The sequence below is a fragment of the Nomascus leucogenys genome, chromosome 14, assembly GCF_006542625.1.
Source record: "Nomascus leucogenys isolate Asia chromosome 14, Asia_NLE_v1, whole genome shotgun sequence".
Classification (NCBI taxonomy): Eukaryota; Metazoa; Chordata; class Mammalia; order Primates; family Hylobatidae; genus Nomascus; species Nomascus leucogenys.
This window is the reverse complement of record NC_044394.1, coordinates 11488977-11512866: the sequence shown is the minus strand read 5'-3', so window position 1 is coordinate 11512866 and position 23890 is coordinate 11488977. Positions and strand designations below refer to the sequence as shown.

The window sequence follows — 23890 nt, the reverse complement described above, 5'->3', positions numbered from 1 at the left end:
GACCTCGTGATCCACCCGCCTCGGCCTCCCAAAGTGCTGGGATTACAGGCGTGAGCCACCGCGCCCGGCTCTATTGAGTAATTATATCACAGCTAATATACCTATAATTGCTCAAGAGTTTGTATTCTTGAACTACTTAATCTTTTCAGTAGTTCATGGGAGTATTTTCTCTTGTCCTTGAGTTTTTTAATGATAACTTTATTCTTTATAGATTATCTGGAAGGACTAGGCAGGTAGTGTTAAAAGCCAGGGCTATAAAGCTAGACTGCTTTTTTTCAAATTCCAGCTCTATTACTGTGCAACCCTTGGATTAGTTACTTTTTACTTCTTGCTATCTCAGTTTCCTCGTGGACAATGAAGTCAATCCCTTTCTTGTTAGGATTAAATGAATAGGTTTAAATAAAGCATTTAGAACAGTGTCTGTAGCATATAGTTAACCATGATTGTGATCATTATCATCATGTGGCCCCTAAGCTATTGCCAAGAACTCTTTTCCAGCCCTCTTTTAAAAGCATAGCTTTATGTTGCTGCTTACTTAATTATTGTTTGCTCATTATTAATGAAGTTCCAGTAAATAAATATCTGAGTATACACTTCATTTTGTCTATATTTTACAACATATGTGAGATTCTTAACCAAATGAGGCATTCTTTTGGGCCATTCTATTAACCTTTTGGTATTAACAGAATACATTATCTGTGTAAGCCATAACACAGAATTTGGCAATTGAAACTTTTGATGTTTAATGATGTCTTTCAGCACTTTCTTGGAATGGAAAGATCATTTTCCAGTGACATCTATTGCCTTATCTGTTCATTATCCAGTCAGTGAACAAACATTTTGTGTCCCAGGCCTTACACCAGGTTCTGGGGAAAACAATGGGAAATAAGAATCGTTAGGAAGGCAGCACATGAGGGTCTAAGAGAGAGTTAACAATGTGGATATATGCTTATTTGAGGCTGGAGCATAATAGACTTGGAATGCATTGACACGAGAAGATATAGGAAATATATACAGGATCCAGGTCATGCAGAATTTTGCAGGCCAAGGGAATGAGTTTGAATTTGATTTTGAGTGCAGTAGGAAATCATTCTACAATTTTAAGTAGAGAAGTAATAGGATTTATAAGAAGTTCATTGTTGCTTATGTGTGAAGGATGAATTGAAGGGGGCAAGAATAGAAATGGAGAGAGAAGTTGAGAGTCCACTGTAGTATCCAAGTAGAAGATGAAGACGGTCTGGACTAGAAGGGCAGCAAAGAAGACGGACAGTTGTGTGTGGATACCAAATATATTTGGCATAGGACTTGGTCCTGGGTTAGATGAGTGGCAAGCAAAAGGGAAGAGTCAGGGATGACTAAGCTTCTGGATTTAGTGACTGGGTGGGTGGTTGTGCCAGGTACTGGGAGAAGGGAGGTTTGGAGAAGACCAGGTTTGTTTGTTACAAGAAGGTGGGTAGGTGTAGGGAGAAAAGGACATGTTAATTTTGAGACACTTAAAGAATCATCCGTGGACACAGGAGGGGGGACATCACACACCGGAGCCTGTTGTAGGGTGGGGGAAGGGGAGAGGGACAGCATTAGGAGATATACCTAATGTAAATGATGAGTTAATAGGTGCAGCACACTAACATGGCACATGTATACATACATAACAAACCTGCACGTTGTGCACATGTACCCTAGAACTTAAAGTATAATAATAATAATAATAAAAAATCATCTAAGTCGTGCACTTACATATATAAATCTAGAGGTCAAAACCAGAAATACAAATACGGGATAGTATTTTCAACCATGGACCAGATGAGTCACTTGGGGAGACAGGAAGAGGAGAGGGCTGAGGTCAGGTAAAAGAAAGATCTGGGCTGGATGCAGTGGCTCACTCCTGTAATCCCAGAACTTTGGGAGGCTGAGGTGGGTGGATCGCTTGAGTCCAGGAGTTCGAGACCAGCCTGGACAACATGGCAAAACCCCATCTCTTTTTTTTTAAACTAAAAAATAAAAATATCTGACAAAAGAGACTAAGAAGGTGTCTTAGGGCTGGGCACAGTGGCTCACACCTGTAATCCCAACACTTTGAGAGGCCAAGGTGCTCAGATCACTTGAGGTCAAGAGTTCAAGACCAGCCTGGCCAACATGGTGAAACCCCATCTCTACTAAAAATACAAAAATTAGCTGGGCGTGGTGGTGGGCACCTGTAATCCCCACTGCTGGGGAGGCTGAGGCAGTAGAATCACTTGAACCCGGGAGGCAGAGGTTGCAGTGAGCCAAGATCGTGCCATTGCACTTCAACCGGGGCAACTGAGCAAGACTCCGTCTCAAAAGGAAAAAAAAAAAGAAAAGGTGTCTTAGTCCGTTTTCTGTTGCTTATACCAGAATACCTGAAACTGGGTAATTTATAAAGAAAAGGAATTTAATTTTTATAGTTGTGGAAGCTGAAAAGTTCAAGATCGAGTGGCCACATTGGGTAAGGGCCTTCTTGCTGGTGGGACTCTGCAGAGTGCCGAGAATATCACATGAAGGGGGAGCTGAGTGTGCAAGCTCAGTCCTCTTTTTCTCTGCTTATAAAACAACCAGTCCTAACCCCATGATAACCCATTAATCCATTAACCCATTAATTTATGAATGGATTAATTCATTCATAAGGGCAGAGCCTCCATGACCTAATCACCTCTTAAAGGCCTTGTCTCTCTATACTGCCACATTAGGGGTTAAATTTTAACATGAGTTTTGGAGGGGACACATACTCAAACAATAATAGGAGTGTTTGAAAGAAGAAAGGTCAGATACACAAAACTAATAAAAGTGGTTACATCTAGCAGGGAGAGTGGGGAGCAAGGTTTTTCACTTTTTTCAAATGTATATATATAATTATTTTAAAGCACATGAAAGTTGTTCTTGCGTTTTTGTTTTTTTTTTTTCTTTTTTTTTGTGGGGGATGGGGGCGGTGCGGGGAGAGGGCTTTGAGCCAGGATCTCTATCACCCAGGCTAGATTGTTAGATTGCAGTGGCACGATCACAGCTCTCTGCAACCTTGACTTCCTAGGCTCAAGCAATCCTCCCACCTCAGCCTCCTGAGTATCTGGGACCACAGATACCATGAGGTGCATGCCACCACACAGGAGTAATTTTTAAAATTTTTTGGTAGGGATGGGGTCTTGTTATGTTGCCCAGGCTGGTCTTGAAAGTTCAGCCTTGAAAGTCCAGGCTGGACTTGACAAAGTCCCCACTTGGTCTGGGACCCAAGTGATCCTCTCATCTTGGCATCCCAATGTGCTGGGATTACAAGCATGAACCACTGTGCCTGGCCTATTTCTGTATTCTCTATTCTTTTCCATTGGCTTCTAACTATCCTTTTACCAATACCACACTGTCATGATTACTGTAGATTTATAGTAATTGTTGACATCAGTTAGTGCAAGTCCTTCAACTTCGTTCTTTATCCCAATTGTTTTCGCTACTCTGAGTTTTTGCATTTCTATAAAAACTTGAATTGCTCTTTTTATAAAGCTTGCTTGAATTTGATTGATCTTCATTAAGGCTATACATCACATTGAGGCATGTATTAGTGTGTTTTCACACTGCTTAAACTTGAGACTGGGTAATTTATAAAGGAGAGAGGTTTAATTGACTCACAGTTCTGTATGGCTGAGAAGGCCTCAGGAAACTTACAGTCATGGTGGAAGGGGAAACAGGAACCTTCTTCACAAGGCAGCAGAAGAGAGAAGAGTGTGAAGGAGGAACTGTCAAACACATAACCATCAGATCTCGTGAGAACTCACTATCATGAGAATAGCATGGGGGAAGCCGCCCCCATGATCCAATCACCTCCCTCTCTCGACGTGGGGATTACAGGACCCTCCCTGGACACATCGGGATTACAGTTTAGGTGGGGACACAGAGCCAAACCGTATCAGGGGAAATTGACATAGTAACAATATCGAGTCTTCCAAACAATCAACAAAACATGCTAATCATTTATTTAGGCTCTGTATAATTTATTTTCTTTCTTTATTTCATTTTAGATTTTGCTTATATTTTGTTAAATTTGTCTCTAAATATTTTATATTTTCAGATGTTACTGAATCTGAAATTTTAAAAAATTATTCCAAGTATATAATAGTCCAATTTTTATTCCAAGTATATAGTGGAAAGTATTAGTTTTGACCTTTTATCCTGTGACCTTGCAAATTCACTTTGTTCTAGTAGTTCTGAGCATTTAAAATTTTTCTTTTATTTTGGCCTATGTTATTTAGGACTGTGTGCATTAACTTCTAACTACCTAGAAAATTTTTTATTTCTTTTTTTTTGTACTAAAGGTTGACATAATTTCTGGCTTATCAGAGATTGTCATTTATAATGTCCATTCTTAGCAATTTTTTGAGACTTGTTTCTTAGCTTAATCATAAGTGTGGCTCATGAAAAAGTTCAGTATCCCTACAGTGATGTTGCTTTAGAATAGAAAGAATAGAGGATATAAATGTCAGAGCAGGTGTTCATCCAGACTTTTCCAAGTCCAAATTCGGTAGTTCTTCTACTTTAGTGTACACAACAGTCCAGTGAGAGTATTTTCACCCCAGTTATACAAGTGTAAATGCCCCCGGTATTTAGGGACAGTAAAGTAGGGAGTTTCAGATAGTTTCATAGATACTACGTGAGTTTCCTAGATAGTTTAAGTACTAAGAATCAATAGGGATGAGTGTTCTGTTAATTCTAGTAATGGGGAACATTTGAAAATACTAGGACAAGCTAAACTTCTGGGACTGTTTTTTCATCTTGTGTGCATATGTGACTCTGGAATTCCTCAGTGACCACTGAAAATCCTCTCACTGGACTGTTTTGTATAGTAGAACTATTGAATTTGGACTTGGAAAAGCGAGGTTGAACTCCTGCTTTGACATTTATATGCTGCCGACTTGCTATTTGGGGTCCTTGGAGCACTCAGTTTCTCATTTGCAAAAAAGCAAGGATAAAAATAACAGTCCCTTACAGACGGCTGTTAGCATTATGTTTGTTAACCTATTTTTAAACTATAAATCACTATACAAAAGTAGTTGTTATTACATACATCCAAAACTCTACCCTTGTGCTAGTTGGAATTTTTTTTACAACTAGAAAGGAAATTATTGCACTCATTTACTCCATGTGCCTAATAACTGAATGAGGAAAAAGAGAATCAGGCATGTGAAGTGACAATGTCAAGGTCTCACAGTTAGCCAAATCTCCCAACTGTAGTCTGGTATTCCTTCATTATCTTAATTCTTCACCTTACTCTTAGTCCCCCCCTCTTTTTTTTTTTTTCGAGATGGAGTCTCGCTCTGTCTCCCAGGCTGGAGTGCAGCGGCACGATCTCGGCTCATTGCAAGCTCCGCCTCCCGGGTTCACGCCATTCAGCTTCTTCAACCTCCCAAGTAGCTGGCACTACAGGCGCCCGCCACCATGCCAGGCTAATTTTTAGTATTTTTCGTAGACACGGGGTTTCACTGTGTTGGCCAGGATGGTCTTGATCTCCTGACCTCGTGATCCGCCCGCTTTGGCCTCCCAAAGTGCTGGGATTACAGGCGTGAGCCACCGTGCCCGGCCGGTCCCCTATCTTTTTGATGAAAATGTTTTGCTAAGATTGCATTGGTTATGAAAAACTGCAGGAACATTTAGAAGTAGATTAAGAGAAAATTAGAAATGGGATTTTTCTTTTTCTAATCTCTCTCCTTTTTTTTGAGACACACTCTTGCTCTGTCACCCAGGCGGGAGTGCAGTGGCACTGTCTCGGCTCACTGCAACCTCTACCTCCCAGGCTCAAGTGATTCTTGTGACTCAGCCTCCCAAGGAGCTGGGACTACAGGCCTGCACCACCACTCCCAGCTAACTTTTGTATTTTTGGTACAGACAGGGTTCCACAGTGTTGGCCAGTCTGGTCTCAAACTCCTGGCCTCAAACGATCCTCCTACCTCCCACCTCTGGCACAGTGGCTCATGCCTGGAATCCCAGCACTTTGGGAGGCCAAGGCGGGAGGATCACCTGAGGTTAGGCATTTGATAACAGCCTGGCCAACATGGAGAAACCTTGTCTCTATTAAAAACACAAAAATTAGCTAGGCATGGTGGCGCGTGCCTGTAATCCCAGCTACTCCAGAGGCTGAAACAGGAGAATTACTTGAACCTGGGATGTGGAGGTTGCAGTAAGCCGAGGTGGCACCACTGTACTCCAGCCTGGGTGACAGAGCAGAGCAAGACTTTGTTTTAAAAAGAAAAAAAAAAAATTAGACCCAGAGCAGTTTATAATTTTTCAACAATTAGAAACCTGTGGTGAGTTGAGTGTATTTTATACATCACTAGATTTAAGTTGAGGAACTTTTTAGGCCAGAAATACCCTCATTACCTGCTGATCCATTATTGGGAGATTTATGGAGATTCCGAATGCTTTTAAATTGCATCCTAATTTGGGGTTTTAATTTGTCTAATTCCCCAAGACTGACTGACTTCCTTCCTTTCTTTCCTCCCTCCCTCCTTTTTTTTTTTTTTTTTTTTTTTTTTTTTTTTTTTGTGAGACGGAGTCTCGCTCTGTCACCCAGGCTGGAGTGCAGTGGCACAATCTCGGCTCACTGCAACCTCTGCCTTCCGAGTTCACGCCATTCTCCTGCCTCAGCCTCCCGAGTAGCTGGGATTACAGGCGCCCGCCACCACGCCCGGCTGATTTTTTGTATTTTTAGTAGAGACGGGGTTTCACCGTGTTAGCCAGGGTGGTCTCAATCTCCTGACCTGGTGATCTGCCCGCCTCGGCCTCCCAAAGTGCTGGGATTACAGGTGTGAGCCACCACGCCCGGCCCCTCCTTTCTTTTCTTCTCCTTTCTTTTAACACGGTCTTACTCTGTCACCGAGGTTGAAGTGCAGTGCCACAGTCATAACTCACTGCAACCTCAAACTCCTGGACTCAGGCAGTCCTCTGGTCTCAGCCTCCCAAGTAGCTGGGACTACATGCACATACCACCACACCTGGCTAATTGTTTTTGTTTGTTTGTTTGTTTGTTTTGTTTCTTTTTTTTCTTTTAAGAGATGGGGTCTCACTGTGTTTCCCAGGTTGGTCTGGACCTCCTGGCCTCAAATGATCCTCCTGCCTCGGCCTCCCAAAACGATAGGGTTATTACAGGTGTGAGCCATCACGCCCAGCCCTCCCCAAGACATTAGAAAGTTGAAAAAAATTCAAAAAGTTTTTTTCATATATCCCCATTCATGTTATTATGAATTTTCAGAGTACACGTTCTTTAACCGGAACAACCACATGATAGATATAACGTAGATAGACATATCAGATGACACTCAGCTATGTCTGATAGTTACTCTGAAATTGTGCATTTTATTTGAATTATCTTTGGCCTTATACCCCTGCACAAGTGGAAAACTGTATCAAAGCCTCATTTGTCAAGATATATTACTCAGATTAGTTACTTTGTTTCCAAGAGTAGATCACAATTCCTTAATCTTAACAGTTTTAGGGAAATCTACAGCTATTTTGGAGTAGTCTAATCCAATTAAGAAAAGATACTTCTGGAGGTTGAGGCCAGAGCATCGCTTGAGCCCAAGAGTTCCAGCCTGTGGTGACCTGTGACCATGCTACTGCACTCCAGCCTGAGTGACAGAGGAAGACCCTGTCACAGAACAAACAAACAAAAAAATAGATACTTCTGAAAGCAAGAAAGGTTACTGAGAAGCATAATACTTATTGGCTATCTTTGTGTGCCTTGTATGAAGAACAATGTGTTTTATTGAGCCCACTGACATAATTTTTTTTTGAGAAAGTAAAATTCATCTGGATAGATGATTTTTTTTTTAAAGAAAGTATGTTCGTTTTATTTTGGGATGATGTTGCCAAGAAAATGAAAATAAATGGTTTTGTTACTCTCACTTTCTTTTCCTTTTCTACCTTGTTAACTTTTCCAATAACTCTTGTATTACTCAGGGAGATGCTTTTATCATGTTATCCATAAATGTTTTTTTGTTTTGCTTGGTGGGGGACTCTCAGTAATTTACTTGCACATTGTTTTTGTATTACAAGTGTGGCTAATGTTTAAAATGAATGGAGTATTATAGTCTTAGCACTGGATATACAGCCTACAAAGAACCTTTGTGAGCTGATTTTTGCAGTGTTTTCTAAGCACTTCCGCAGGAAACAAATTAAAAAAACCCCACATTTAATGTTAACTCTGTTTTAAATGCTTCAGCTGCAGTTAAGGTCTGTTACACTCCTTTAATGCATTTCTTGTACCTATGTAAGTGTTCAAAATGAAAATTATTTGGTGTTTGAGTTATGCTTCTGCCCGGTTTCTGTCTTCTCAACCCTATCCACAGACCTATAAGATTTGTTTCAGCAACCTCATTCTTACAAACAAAACTAACTTACATACGTGCACTCGGTGCAAAGTAGATGCCATTGAAGGTCAAGAATATGTGTTAGATTTCTGTTTGAGGACATTTCAACATTTTAAACAGACTAGGAATACTTGGATTTACTCCTACATCTAGGAATCTCACTGACATTGTATCATCACAGATTTAAAAAAATTATTGCTGCTTTATTGAATTTTGAAAAGTGGCTCTCATTAAAAATGATTATTTCATCTTATTTTAGCTATGTGGATAGACTAGAACCCTTTTACCTCATAATAATTTTTGATGGATTGTCCTTGTCGTACATTTCAAGATGTTTAGATTGATGAAGAATAATTCATTTTTGTTATTTAACATAAACTAAGATTGTTCTAAATCTGTGGCTACTTCTGTTGTGTAAGCTATGGAAACCAGTTACATATGCTTTTGTATAGCATACTAATAGGGAAAGGAAGTACCTGTAAGTGAATACTCAGGGCAGCATTTACCATGCTTTTTTTGGAAAATTGTGACATTTGAGAAGCATGGAGATTGATGGGTATGATACTGCATTTAAAAATATTAAAGAGCATGGAGAAACTAACGTTAAGTGACTGCTATGTGCCAGTCACTGTGTAGTGCACTTATATATTATTTATCTTGGACGGGCGTGGTGGTTCACACCTGTAATCCCAGCACTTTGGGAGGCCGAGGCGGGTGGATCACCTGAGGTCAGGAGTTCCAGACCACCCTGACCAACGTGGTGAAACTCCGTCTCTACTAAATACAAAAACTTAGCCAGATGTGGTGGCAGACGCTTGTAATCCCAGCTACTTGGGAGGCTGAGACAGGAGAATCGCTTGAACCCGGGAAGCAGAGGTTGCAGTGAGCCGAGATTGTGCCATTGCACTCAAGCCTGGGCAACAAGAGCGAAACTCCATCTCAAAAAAAAAAAATTATCCTAAAGTAGAGAAGCTAACTTGTTGAGAGTCCGCCAAAGCAAAACAAAAACATTTAAGGATGATATAAAAATAGGGATGGGGGCCTGGCGCAGTGGCTCACACCTGTAATTGCAGCACTTTGGGAGGCCAAGGTGGGCAGATCACCTGAGGTCAAGAGTTTGAGATCCGCCTGGCCAACGTGGTGAAACCCTGTCTCTACTAAAAATACAAAAATTAGCTGGGTGTGGTGGCACGCACCTGTAGTTCCAGTTACTCGGGAAGCTGAGGCAGGAGAATCGTTTGAACTCAGGAGGCGGAGGTTGCAGTGAGCTGTGATCGCCCCATTGCACTGCAGCCTGGGCAACAAGAGTGAAACTCCGTCTCAAAAAAGAAAAATAAGGATGGGGATATTTTACAAATATGCACAAATGCAAATTATTTAACCTAAAGTCATATAACTAGTAAGTCAGGACGTATTGGCCCCTTTCAGCCACCAAGTTTTCCTTTTTCCCTATAAAATGGGTCATGATGAAGACGATAATAAGTAAGATTAACAGGGTATGTTGATGCTAGATTAGTCACTGTTGCAGTTTGAAGACACATGCAGTAAAATACATCAGGTTTTTCTGGATAAAAGGTAGTCTGGCTAGACAAGATGGCTCACACCTGTAATCCCAGCACTTTGGGAGGCCGAGACAAGAGGATCACTTGGTAGCCAGAAGATCACTCTGGGTAACATAGTGAGACTCTGTCTCTGCAAACAAAACAAAACAAACAAAACTATTCTGCAATCTGGATACCCTTATTTATACTAATCAACATTGTATTGCTCTGCCAGGGTTGTCATAACAGAATACCACAGACGAAACATGGCGAAACCCCATCTCTGTTTAAACAACAGAAATTGTTTTTCTCCCAGTTTTGTAGGCTGCAAGTCCAAGATCAAGGTGCCAGCAGGGTTTATTTCTGGTGAGGACTCTCTTCCTGGCTTACAGACACTCTCTCTGTGTCCTTACATAGTCTTTCCTCTGTGTCCAGGTAGAAGAGAAAGCTGTCTGGTGCTTCTTCCAATAAGGACGTGAGTGCTTATTAGAGTACCACCCTTATTACCTCATTTAACCTTAATTACCTTCTTAAAGGCAGTATCTCCAAATTATAGTCACATGAGTGTTAGGACTTCACCATATGAATTTGGGGGGCCACAATTCAGCCCATTACAAGCATATACTCTCCTTATAGCTAATCAGTATGAGAAGTCAGATTATAAACAAAATACTATTTGGGTGCATGAACTCAAAGGTGGATGGTAAGATATCAAAGGCCTTGGTAATCATGATGCTGTGTGCCCCAGTAGATAGGAGATTTATAGGCTAACTTCTGCTGCACTGTGCTGGAGATAGACTTACTATTTTGTTTTGTTGAACTTCTCTTTTATCATAAAACCAGTCCCCTTAAATTATTTTTTTCAGGCAGTTTAGTTAATAATTTTATGGTTATGAGCCCAGCCTAATAATGCCCCCCAGTGTAACATAAAAAACTTACAGTAACTTGTACTCCCACTTCGATTAGATTTGAGTCTTAGGCTTGGCACAGTGGCTTATGCCCGTAACCCCAACACTTTGGGAGGCCGAGGCTAGCGGATCGCCAGAGGTCAGGAGTTCAAGACCAGTGTGGCCAACATGGTGAAACCCCGTCTCTACTAAAAAATACAAAAAAACTAGCCCGGCATGGGGGCGCATTCTTGTAATACCAGCTAGTGGGGAGGCTGAGGCAGGAGAATGGCTTGAACCTGGAAGGTGGAGGTTGCAGTGAGCTGTGATTGCTCCACTGCACGCCAGCCTAGGTGACAGAGCAAGACTGTCTCGGGAAAAAAGATTTGAGTCTTTAACTCCTAAATCACATTTTGGGGCCAGCTCTTACATTACCTCACTTTTCTAGATTGAGCTTGTCCCTTTCAAAATTCTCAGAAAAATAATTTTTGATTTAGTTTGGAGGGTGGGGTTGTCTTCCCAATAGGTCGGTGTACTCCTAAGATCGCCGTTGTGTCTGGGTCCTGCCTCCAGATTTGTCACTAACTTGTTCTGTGACATTATACAAGTCCCTTACCTCTGAGATGTTTGTCTGTGAATAAGTGGAATAGGCTTGATATTCTCTAAAGTTCCTTCTGTGATTCTGATTATTCTTACAGCATATTCATAAAGCACTTTCATAAAGCAGTATGGCAACATCATTTTGCCTTTGAAAGAAAGAATTGTCAGTATGTAGAGAGTATTTAAGGCTGAGTGAATAGATGACATCGTTAGGGAGAGAATATAAAGGGAACACAAAAAGGAATCTAGGACCAGGCTTTGAAGAACCCCAGGACATAGAGCAGGGGGAGCCGTCAGAGAAATAGGAAGAAAAATGAAAATACTTCAAGAAATAGGGAGTGGATACCTGTGTTCAGCGAAGGTAAGAGGTTCAGTAAGACGTGTCCTTTGGATTTGGCAAGTGGAGGTAATCGGTAATCTTCACAAAAGCAATTTATTTTTGTCAGGGCAGAAGTCATATTACAATGGATCAGGCAGAAATTTGGTGATGAGTAAGTGGAGCCTGTATATGTAGGCAACTCTTTTGAGAACTGTTTATGAAGAAGGAATGAAAAATGGGAAATACTGAATACTTATTTTCTGGTGAGAATAAAGGGGTAAAGATTGATTACACAGTGAGAACAGAAGGAACAAAGTCCCTGAGAAGGAGGAAGGAAACGATATATATACATTGACATAATGGCCTTTGGTGAGTAGAGGACACTGCCGAGTCATAAAGAGAGAAAGAATGCTGACATGGGTGAAGTGTAAATATTTTAGTAAACTTAATAGTAATGGGATTGGCAAATTCTCTCACTGCTTTTGTTATTTAAAAAAATGTAACAGGGCTGGATATGGTTCATGCCTGTAATCCCAGCACTTTGGGAGGCCAAGGCGGGGGGATCACTTGAGCCCAGGAGTTCCAGACCAGCATGGGCAACGTGGGGAAACCCAGTCTCTACTAAAAATACAAAAATTAGCTGGACATGTTGGCATGTTCCTGTAGTTCCAGCTGCTCGGGAGGCTGAAGTGGGAGGATCACTTGAACCCAGGAGGTCGAGGGTGCAGTAAGCCATGATTGCACCACTGCACTCCAGCCCGGGGGACAGAGTGAGACTCTGTCTAAAAAAAAAGAAAAAAGAAAGTCAATGTCTGAAAATAAGAAAGGAAAAAGGAGGGTAAAACGTTTTAGGAGCAAAAACAAAGAATGAAACAGTTGTCAAAGTAAAAAAAAAAGTTTATTAGCAGGAATCATCAATTTTAGGTTTGAGCTTTGGCATCTTAATAACTGGGCTAGGCACAGTGGCTCAAGCCTGTAATCCCAGTACTTTGGGAGGCTGAGATGGGCGGATCACTTGAGCCCAGGAGTTTGAGGCCAGCCTGGACAACATGGCAAAACCCCATCTCTATAAAAATTAGCCTGTCGTGGTGGTGCCCACATGTAGTCTCAGCTACTTGAGAGGCTGAGACAGGAGGATTGTTTGAATCCGGGAGGCAGAGGTTGCAGTGAGCCAATATTGTGCTATTGCATGCCAGCCTGGGTAACAGAGTGAGACTTTGTCTCAAAAATAATAATAGGCGGGGCACGGTGGCTCACGCCTGTAATCCCAGCACTTTAGGAGGCCGAGGTGGGCTGATCACGAGGTCAGGAAATGGAGACCATCCTGGCTAACACAGTGAAACCCTGTCTCTACTAAAAATACAAAATATTAGCCAGGCCTGGTGGGGGGCGCCTGTAGTCCCAGCTACTCGGGAGGCTGAGGCAGAAAAATGGCGTGAACCTGGGAGGTGGAGCTTGCAGTGAGCCGAGATGGTGCCACTGCACTCCTGGGCGACAGAATGAGACTCTGTCTCAAAAAAAAAAAAAAAAAAAAAAAAAAGCCAGGCATGGTGGCGGGTGCCTGTAGTCCCAGCTACTTGGGAGGCTGAGACAAGAGAATCACTTGAACCCGGGAAGCAGAGGTTGCAGTGAGCCGAGATCGTGCCACTGCACTCCAGCCTGGGCAACACAGCGAGACTGTCTCAAAATAATAATGATAATAATAATAATAACTGGCACATAAGGGACCGTTGATATATATTTGTTGAATTAAGAATTTGAAGTGGCTTTGTAATTGTGTGATTTTCTTCAGTTATGTTCAGCTGCTTAGACAGATCATAAGAATGCAGATGATTCTGGAGGCTTTGCAGTTTTACAAAGTTTTACAGTACGTATGATTGGGGGAAGAAGAGGCAAAGTAATTGAGGATGTTTTCAAGGGAATTTTGAAAGGCAAGGAAAAATGTTAAATCCTTTACAAAATGGTTAAAATGCAGAAAACTTTTAAGTTTTTATAAGCTTAACTATTAAAACACTAGTGGTTCTTTTATTTTGGCTGTTTCATACTTGGATGGTTTTAAATCATCCTAAATGGTCAAAATGCCAAAAAAAAAAAAAGGGTTTTGATGCTTTTATAAGCTTAACTGTTTAGACCCTCAGTGGCTCTCTTGTTTGGCCATGTGCTATATTTCCTTCTTTTGGGAATGGCAAGAAGGTTTTGAAAAGTTTTTTAAACTGCGAATTTATTTTGTTTATGAAGAAATAGACTGATGAAAATAACCTCGTTCCCTGGGTTATTTCTTACAAAACAAAATTTCAGACTATTATGTTTTCTAGAGAGAATTTTGGAGAAGGAAATGTCAGTATGCTGTTCTTTTTTAGCACGTTGTGTAAGAACACATTATTTGCTCAAATGAAAACCCGTGTTGCAATAGCTTAAAAACAAAACCTTCAAATAATTGTGCAATACCATTGTTATAAGTATGCACTCATAGCCCCAAAATGTTTTGGATAAAACAATGACACTATGGGAAAGAGTAAATAGGGGCAAATGAGTTCAATTATCAGTGTTTTGTAGGAGAAAGGTTTTAGAATGTTATTTATAAGGCAAACCCTTTTGTGCCCTGTTTATCTTTTCATCACAAATTAAATAAATTTTACTTACTGTGATAGAGATGAATGGCTGGCTTTAAAATATCTTAAATATCCTTAAATATCTTATTTGTAAATATTTATCATATATTTAGATATTTACAAATGTTTAAATATCTTCAAAATATTTTAAAAAGATATTGCCTATAGGATTTGGCTGAATATGAACACACATTGTTTGTTTGTTTGTTTGTTTGTTTTTTGAGATGGAGTCCTGCTCTGTTGCCCAGGCTGGAGTGCAGTGGTGCAATCTCGGCTCACTGCGACCTCCACCTCCTGGGTTCAAGCGATTCTCCTGCCTCAGCCTCCCTAGTAGCTGGGATTACAGGCGAAAGCCACCACACCCAGCTAATTTATGTATTTTTAGTAGAGATGGGGTTTCGCCATGTTGGCCAGGCTGGTCTGGAACTCCTGACCTGAGGCTGCCCGCCTCAGCCTCCCAAAGTGCTGGGATTACACGCATGAGCCACCACACCTGGCCAAACCCACATAGTTTTAAGTATTTGCAGAACTGAAGTATGGCTTCAAGTTAAATGACTGGCAGATGGAAAATCATTAACTTTTTTATATGGTTCCATTTCAAACATCCTCAGTTGATTTTTTTATTAATAAAATTCAGATTCGTGAAATAGATTTCCATTTTGTAAACCTATTGTGATACTCTAGCATCTTTGGGTTTTGTTGTTACTGTTTTGTAATTGCTTGGGCTACATTATCTTTTGGCTGAATCTTCACACAAGTATGACTTAAGTTTGCAGAGTCAAACTTTCAGCTTCTATGAACTGGTCTGAATATATTGTCCTGTGAGCTCCCATAGTGCTTTCTACTTCATGATCTTCATCATAGCTAGTATATATTGAGGTCATGTGAAAGGTGAGGCAATATGTTAGTATTTTATGTACATTATCTTGTTTAATCCTCAACCCTCTGATGTGTGTCATGTTATCTCTGTTTTATAAATTAAGAAAAACTGATGTTTAGAGAGATTTACAAATTTCTCCAGTCTGTTAGACTTTTTTTTTTTTTTGAGATGGAGTCTTGCTCTGTCGCCTATGCTGGAGTGCAGTGGCGCGATCTCCACTCACCGCAAGCTCTGCCTCCTGGGTTCATGCCATTCTCCTGCCTCAGCGTCCCAAGTAGTTGGGACTACAGGCGCCCGCCACCACGCCTAGCTATTCTTTTGTATTTTTAGTAGAGACAGGGTTTCACCGTGTTAGCCAGGATGGTCTCAATCTCTTGACCTCGTGATCCGCCCACCTCAGCCTTCGAAAATGCTGGGATTACAAGTGTGAGCCATCATGCCTGGCCCTGTTAGACTCTTAAGACCTGACTAAAACATTGTCTTTTCATCTAATTTTATTAAAATGCCTATTTCATCCCATTCTGTTATAATTGATTTCTTGTGTTCATTTGGCTTCTTTACCAGACTGTGATCCTCTTGAGGACAGGGACCTCCTTATCCTATTCATATTTGTATCCTCAGTGCCCATTGGAGACCCCAGAACTTTTAAAATGAGAGCTGAATGAACAACACTGGCATCACTGATACAATAACAATGAGGCATGTGCTGTGAAGTTGTTTTTTATAGTTTAAGCACTTTGTACTTTTATTACCTCCTACTCTTTTGATATATTGGCATTTATAGTCACACATGCATGCATATCAACAAACATTCAGATGCATACATAGATTATTTCATCTACACATCAATCATTTGAAAGTGGCAATTATTGTCCTCATTTTGTGAATCCAAACAATGAAGGACTAAAGAAAATGAAACTTTGCTTAAGATCACACAACTAATTAGTGGCAAATCTGGGATCAAATCCAGATTTTTCAGATTTTAAATCTTATGATTGTCTACTTAAGGCTATCTATACTAATAGAAACCTATATTTTATTTCTTGATGTGTTTATTTGCTCATTTAGCATTGAAGACAACAAAACAAAGGTATACACAAATGGATCGTATCTTAAAAAGGAGAACATTACAGTGATGAATGTGTGCTTTTTTTTCCAATGATTTTTATAGTCTTTCACTTGTTTTCCTTTATGAGGCATAAATTTTGAAAATAACAATAGTTAGAGTTTAGTCAAGGAATAAATTAGCACCAGATATCAAACTACAGGAAGATTGGACCCATGACCATATCATATTCTGATCAGCTAAATATAAATCTAGTATGACTCTTGGCACGTACAAAGTGTTCAGTTAATATTTGTTGAGTGAATAGGTAAACAAACCTTATACAAGCATCTTATCAAGTGATTTCATGAATTTTCTTTCTTAATAATATAATCCCCTAACTCATATATCTGAATTCTAAACTGTCACTGAATCTGCTCATAAAATATAAAAATTTGAGCCACTTGGCCATGAGAATACTCCTAATACTCTTGGGTCTTCTATTAAATATAAAGAAGCCTGGGTAGTGGCTCATGCCTGGAATCCCACCACTTTGGGAAACTGGGGCAGGAGGATCGCTTCAGGCCAGGAGATTGAGACCAGCCTGGCAACATAACTAAATGAATGAATGAATAAATGAGATTCGTAGAATAGTATACCATTCTTTTTCTATGAATATATTATTCATATGTATTCATAACATATATTTCCTATGAATATTTGGAAGTTTGGATAGTTCCTGCTGGTGACTATTCTTAAACAGCTTTATTGAAACATAATTCACATATCATATAATTCACCCATTTAAACGGTATATTCACAGCTATGCAACTATCAAAACAATTTTAGAACATTATCATCACCCCAGAAAAAAACTCACAATTCATTGGCAGCTACTCCCCATTTTTCTCCAGCTAATTTGCTAATCCACTTTCTGTTATTATGGATATGCATATTTTGGAAATTTCATATAAATGGGAATCATAACAAGTAGTCTTTTGTGACTGACTTCTTTCACTTAGCATATTTTCAGACTCCATTGATGCAGTAGTATGTATTACTACTTTATTTCTTTTTATGGCTAATATTTCATTGTTTGGATATACCATATACCATATTTCCTATATCCATTCATCAGTTGATAAGACATTTGGGTTATAGGCTGGGCGCGGTGGATCATGCCTGTAATCCCAGCACTTTGGGAGGCCGAAGCAGGCAGATCACAAGGTCAGGAGTTCGAGACCAGCCTAACCAACACGGTGAAACCCCGTCTCTACTAAAAATACAAAAATTAGCCAGGCATGGTGGCAGGCACCCGTAATCCCAGTTACCTGGGAGGCTGAGGCAGGAGAACCACTTGAACTCGGGAGGCAGAAGTTGCAGTGAGCCAAGATCGTGCCAGTGCACTCCAGCCTGAGCAACAGAGTGAGACTCCATCTCAAAAAAAAAAAAACAAAAAAACACCTTTTGTCTGTTAACAGTGTCACTATGAACATTCCTGAATTGCTGAGTCATATGGTAACTGTATTTTGCCTTTTGAGGAACTGACAGATTGTTTTCCAAAGCAGCTGAACTCTTGCATTCCCACCAGCAGTTCCGATTTCTCCACATCCTCACTAACGCTTGTTATTATTATCTTTTTGTTTTTGTTTCTTTTTTCCTTTTTTTTTTTTTTGAGACAGAGTCTTGCTCCTGTCTCCCAGGCTGGAGTGCAATGGCACAATCTCGGCTCACTGCAACCTCCGCCTCGGGGGTTCAAGCGATTCTCCTGCCTCAGCTTCCTGAGTAGCTGGGATTACAGCCACCCACCACCACTCTGGGCTAATTTTTGTATTTTTAGTAGAGACGGGGTTTCGCCATGTTGGGCAGGCTGGTCTTGGACTCCTGACCTCATGATCCGCCTGCCTTGGCCTCCCAAAGTGCTGGGATTACAGGTGTGAGCCACCGCGCCTGGCCTATTATCTGTCTTTTTTACTATAACCATCCTAACAGGTATGAGATTGTATCTCATTGTGGTTTAATTTGCATTTCCTTGATGGCTAAAGACGTTAGACATCTTTTTATGTGCTTATTAACAATTTGTGTGTCTTTGGAGAAATATCTGTGCAGCTCCTCTGTCCGTTTATTAATTGGATTATTTGCTTTTTACTACTGAGTTGTAAGAGTTTGCAGGCCAGATACACGCTTCTTATGAAATATATGTGATTTGTAAATACCTTCTCCTGTGGGTTGTATTTATTTTCGCTTTCTTTATTTCTTTTTTATTTTTTTGAAGCGGGGTCTCCCTTTTGCCCAGGCTGTAATGCAGTGGTACAATCATACCTCACTGTAGCCTTTCACTCCTGAGCCCAAGCAATCCTCCCGCCTCAGCCTCCTGAGCAACTAGAACTACAGGCATGGGTCATCACTCCTGGCTAATTTATTTATCTTATGTAGAGATGGGATCTCACTGTGTAGTCCAGGCTGGCCTCAAACTCCTGACCTCAAGCGATCATCCCGCCTTGGTCTCCCAAAGTGCTGGGATTACAGGCATGAGCCACCGCACCTGGCCCCAGTTGTCTTTTTATAAGTGTCTGGGCAAGTTTTAAGATTGTATTAAGGACTCAGCATTTTAGCCTTTTATTGAAGTGATGTGCTTTTTGAGTAGAAAGTTTTGCTTTACTAACAACTGAAGAATGATATGATCACAGGCAATCTGGTTTTTATATGTTGTTATTACATTAAAGTAAAAGCACTGATACCTGTAGTATGAAGCATGTTATAAATAAAGTACATTTAACTATCTTAAACATTTCAAGTTTGTTTTTTTTTTTTGCCCATATCATTTTATTCAGTAGAATTGTTTCCTAAATAAAACTGGTCTATGATCTTAGATTTATGTATCAACAGTTGCAGCATCTTTTGTAGTACATTCTATTTTTATATAATAATGTTAAAGGGAATATGAAAGAAAACTGTAAAAACGTAAAAATGATAAGATTAATTTTGAGTACATAGCAGTACGATATTTAATTGTAAATTAGAAGGATGTTAGACCTTATAGTGTGTTAACATTTGGAGGTGCTAGTGCTTGATATCCTCCTTCTGTGGACAAATTACCTCCAAATTTCAATCTGGAAGATCCCTGAAATAACTACTAGGAAAAGGTTTACAACTATATGGCTTTTACATTTTTACTATTTGTATTAGAATATCTATATAAATTGTTCAAATTTTGGTTATAAAACAAAGTGTAAACACATCATACATATCGTGTGGGTTATTACTGTGATGTTATTCCTATATTTAGTTTCATTCAGTCACAGCTACACAGCAGAAGTTTGTAATGTATTGCTGTATTTTATTTTGCTGTATTAGCTCCTCAAGAGTTACTGATCTATGAAATGGCAGAGAATGGAAAAAATTGTGACCAGAGACGTGTAGCAATGAACAAGGAACAACATAATGGAAATTTCACAGGTAAATTTTGATGGTTTGGAGGGAGAAGTGCTTTGGGTTTAAATGATATACTTTTCATTGGAATAAAATAGAGATATATTACTTCTTATATTTTTAATCTTATATTATCTTCTTAGTAAATTAAATTATGGGTCAGTCAGGGCCTGTAAGATGATATTTCATAGTGATGGCAGAAGCAGCCTGGCCACAATCACATAAACAGTGTTCCAGGTGCAAGATTATTACTTGTTAATCTTGTGGTATGGTCAGTGTTTATTTGGCTTTGCTCAGTGCTCAATTTTATTGTGCTATTTTGTAATTCTAGAAGTAGATTATAAACTTACTACACTGTTCTTAAATATACAGTTATCAAAAAAGTTAGAATGTGAATATTATTTAAAAATTTATTTTAAAATTATAGTTTGAGATTAATAAACTCATATTTTAGCCAAATTGGAATTTGTGGTAAATTTCAGTGTATTTGACTCCTGTTTATACAGTTACCCTGAAAATGATGACTTTTATTAATATGGATGATTTAAGTAGAAACTTTCCTTCATGCATTTAAAGGAAAATGAAAAAAAAGTTTTTCTTTTCTTGTAATCATACTTTTTTTTTTAGCTTTTGAATTGTTTGACATCTCAAACACATGGCAAATAATACTCTAGTGTGGTAATATTTTCACAGTAATTCTCTTCTTTTAGAGGAAGTGCAAGGAATCTGAAATAGTAGTTTTCATTTGTTTGTTTGTTTGTTTGTTTGCTTTTTGAGACGGAGTCTCACTCTGTCACCAGGCTGGAGTGCAATGGTGCTATCTTGGCTCACTGCAACCTCCGCCTCCCGGGTTCAAGTAATTCTCCTGCCTCAGCCTCCCGAGTAGCTGGAATTAAAGGCATGCGCCACCACGCCCAGCCAATTTTTGTATTTTTAGTAGAGATGGGGTTTCACCACGTTGGCCAGGGTGGTCTTGAACTCCTGACCTCAGGTGATCCACCCACCTTGGCCTCCCAAAGTGCTGGGATTACAGGCATGAGCCACCGCGCCCGGCCTCATTTGTTTGTTTTAATCACCATATTGCCTTGCAGAGGACATTTTGCGCACTGATCTGACTTTTGGGTTACTTTGGTTGTCAGTAAACTTGGCAATTTCACCAAGAGTTTCAGGATTCAGAGATGGGCATTGCATACATCATAGTGTCTTCCCATTAGGAGCTTTTGTGTGCTATTTGTTTCTTTCTTTTTAGCTAGCACATACATTTGTATATTCTTCCTGTAGTGCTCACCCCATTGGAATTTAAAATTAACATTAGCATGTCATACTTACTCTTTTGTACCATGTGTTTTTTAATATTTTAGAGATTGTGCTATAACGGTACATGAAAAACTGATTCTTAGGCTGGGTGTGGTGATTCACGCCTGTAATCCCAACAATTCGGGAGGCCAAGGCGGGAGGATCTCTTGAGCCCAGGAGTTTGAGACCAGCCAGGGCAACACAGGGAAACACAGGGAAATCTACAAAAGATTTTAAAAATTTGCTGGATGTGATCGTATGCGCCTGTAGTTCTAGCTAGCCACTCAAGTTCTAGCTAGCTACTGGAAAGACTGAGGTGAGAGTATCGATTTAGCCCACAAGGCTGCAGTGAGCTGCAATCACACCACTGCACTCCAGCCTGGGCGACAGAGCAAGACCCTGTCCCCCCCAAAAAAAATATTCTTTATTATGGCTGCTTAGTTTTTCTTTCCATTGTATGAGTGTGCCATACTTTAATCACTCTTCTGTCCTCTATTGGTAATATATAAGTTATTGATTGGTTTTTGCTAGTACAAATAATGCTGCGGTGAATAAAGTTGTGCAAGTCATTTCACCTTATACCTAATCATTCCTAGAAATGGAATTACCAGTTTACAGTGTATATGCATTTTGTGCTGGGTGTGGTGGCTAACATCTGTAATCCCAGCACTTAGGGAGGCCGAGGTGGGCGGATCACTTGAGGTGAGGAGTTTGAAACCAGCCTGGCCAACATGGTGAAACCTCATCTCTACTAAAAATACAAAAAAAACTAGCCGGGTGTGGTGGCAGATGCCTGTGATGCCAGCTACTCGGGAAGCTCAGGCAGGAGAACCGCTTTAACCAGGGAGGTGGAGGTTGCAGTGAGCCGAAATCGTGCTGCCACTGCACCCCAGCCTGGGCGACAGAATGAGACCCTGTCTCAAAAAAACAAAAACAAAAACATTTTGTAATTTCAATAGATGGTGACAATTAATAGCTAATCTTAATTGGACACTTACTAAGTGTTAAACTCTTCTGAGAACTTTACATATATGAGCTCATTTAATCCTTACAATGACCCTGAAAAGTATGTACTATTGTGATCCCCATTTTACAGAAGAGAAAACTGAGACACAAAAGTATTAACTAACTTGCCCAAGATCACATGACTAGTAGAAGGCAGAGCCAGGATTGGAACCAACTAGTTTGCCTCACCATTTTGCGATCTAAACCACTTTGTTCTGTAATATGATCCTAGGTTGATAGAATGCCCTTCATAGAAGGTGGACCAATTTAGACTTATTTCAGTAATTTTCCCAAAATCTATAGCTCTATCCCAAATTCAACTGCTGGAATTTTCAGTACCATTTCTTTAGGACATCCTCTACAAGAGGTTCTGATGTTTATCCAGGCAGGGAGTTGGTTTTGCCTCAGTTGTTCTCTAGGTAACACTGATTAAGAAATGGCAACTATAATATAGTAACCCCCTTATCCATGAGGGATACATTCCATGACCCCTAGTGGATATAGGAAAAAACGCTGTGTTGTTCTATATATAGTAATGGGGTAACATATACAGCGCGGATGTACTAAACAAAGGGATGAATCAGGTCTTGGGCTGGATGGAGCAGGACTGGCGAGATTTTATTATACTACTCAGAACAGCATACAATATAAAACTTAGGGGCTTGGCAGCAGTAGCTCACACCTGTAATTCCAGCACTTTGGGAGGCCAAAGTGGGGGGATCATTTGAGGCCAGGAGTTTCAGATGAGCCCAGGCAACGTAGTGAGACTGCGTCTCCACAAAAAACAAAAATATTAGCTGGGTGCGATGGAACACACCTGTAGTCCTAGCTGCTTGGGAGGCTGAGGTGGGAGGATCCCTTGACCCCAGGAGTTGGAGTTTAAAGTGAGCTGTGATTATGCTACTGCATTCCACCTGGGCAACAGAATGGAGACCCTGTCTCTTAAATAAAAATAAATTTAAAACAATAAAACTTACGAATTGCTTATTTTCAGAATTTTCCATTTAATATTTTCAGACCATAGTTGACCATGTGTTACTAAAACTGTGGATAAGGGGGAACTACTGTCATTCATCTCCTTTCTATGCTGAGTTTGGACTAGTTGCCTTTTTTTTTTTTTTTTTTTTGAGACAGAGTCTCTTTCACTCTGTTACCCAGGCTGGTCTTCGGTGGCACAATCTCAGTTCGCTGCAACCTCTGCCTCCCAGGTTCAAGGGATTCTTGTGCTTCAGCCTCCCGAGTAGCTGGGATTACAGGCGTGTACCACCATGCCCAGCTAATTTTTGTATTATTAGTAGAGACAGAGTTCCACCATGTTGGCCAGGCTGGTCTTGAACTACTGACCTCAAGTGATCCACCCTCCTCAGCCTCCCAAAGTGCTGAGATTATAGGTACTAATAGTTGCCATTTTTCACAAGACTCTAGAACTTGCTATTAGTTGTTATTTGGGAGATAAACAAAACTCTTTTCATCTAAAGTGATTGAAGAGAATAAGCATAAATGTTAGAAATTCTGTTTTAATCTCTGCACTATTGTTTTTCAGACCCCTCTTCAGTGAATGAAAAGAAGAGGAGGGAGCGGGAAGAAAGGCAGAATATTGTCCTGTGGAGACAGCCGCTCATTACCTTGCAGTATTTTTCTCTGGAAATCCTTGTAATCTTGAAGGAATGGACCTCAAAGTAAAGAGTCTTCTCCCACTATCTTTTACATATACCTCATTTACTCATTTAAAAAATCCTCAGTAATCTCTTACTTTCTGCCCTCTATTCCATCAAAATGGATTAATTACCTTTAGAATATTACTATAGGAACATATTTATTCTCCTTTCTTTAGGTTGAAGAAAAATAGATTAGGGAAAGACATTGCTATTTGCTGTTTGCTTACTGGATTATCACAGTTGTCCACT

At 40.1% G+C, this 23890-nt stretch overlaps 1 protein-coding gene across 3 annotated transcripts in view; it reads left to right on the top strand.

Annotated features, from left to right (window-relative positions):
• VMP1 (vacuole membrane protein 1) overlaps positions 1-23890 on the top strand; it is a 133796-nt gene that overhangs the window by 4389 nt on the left and 105517 nt on the right. For all 3 annotated transcript variants that reach the window (XM_030828386.1, XM_003278486.4, XM_003278485.4), the window contains exons 2-3: positions 19608-19709; positions 23527-23662. In XM_030828386.1, coding sequence (XP_030684246.1) covers positions 19634-19709; positions 23527-23662 — 212 coding nt within the window. In that variant the 5' untranslated portion in view covers positions 19608-19633. The remainder of the gene's footprint in view (positions 1-19607; positions 19710-23526; positions 23663-23890) is intronic.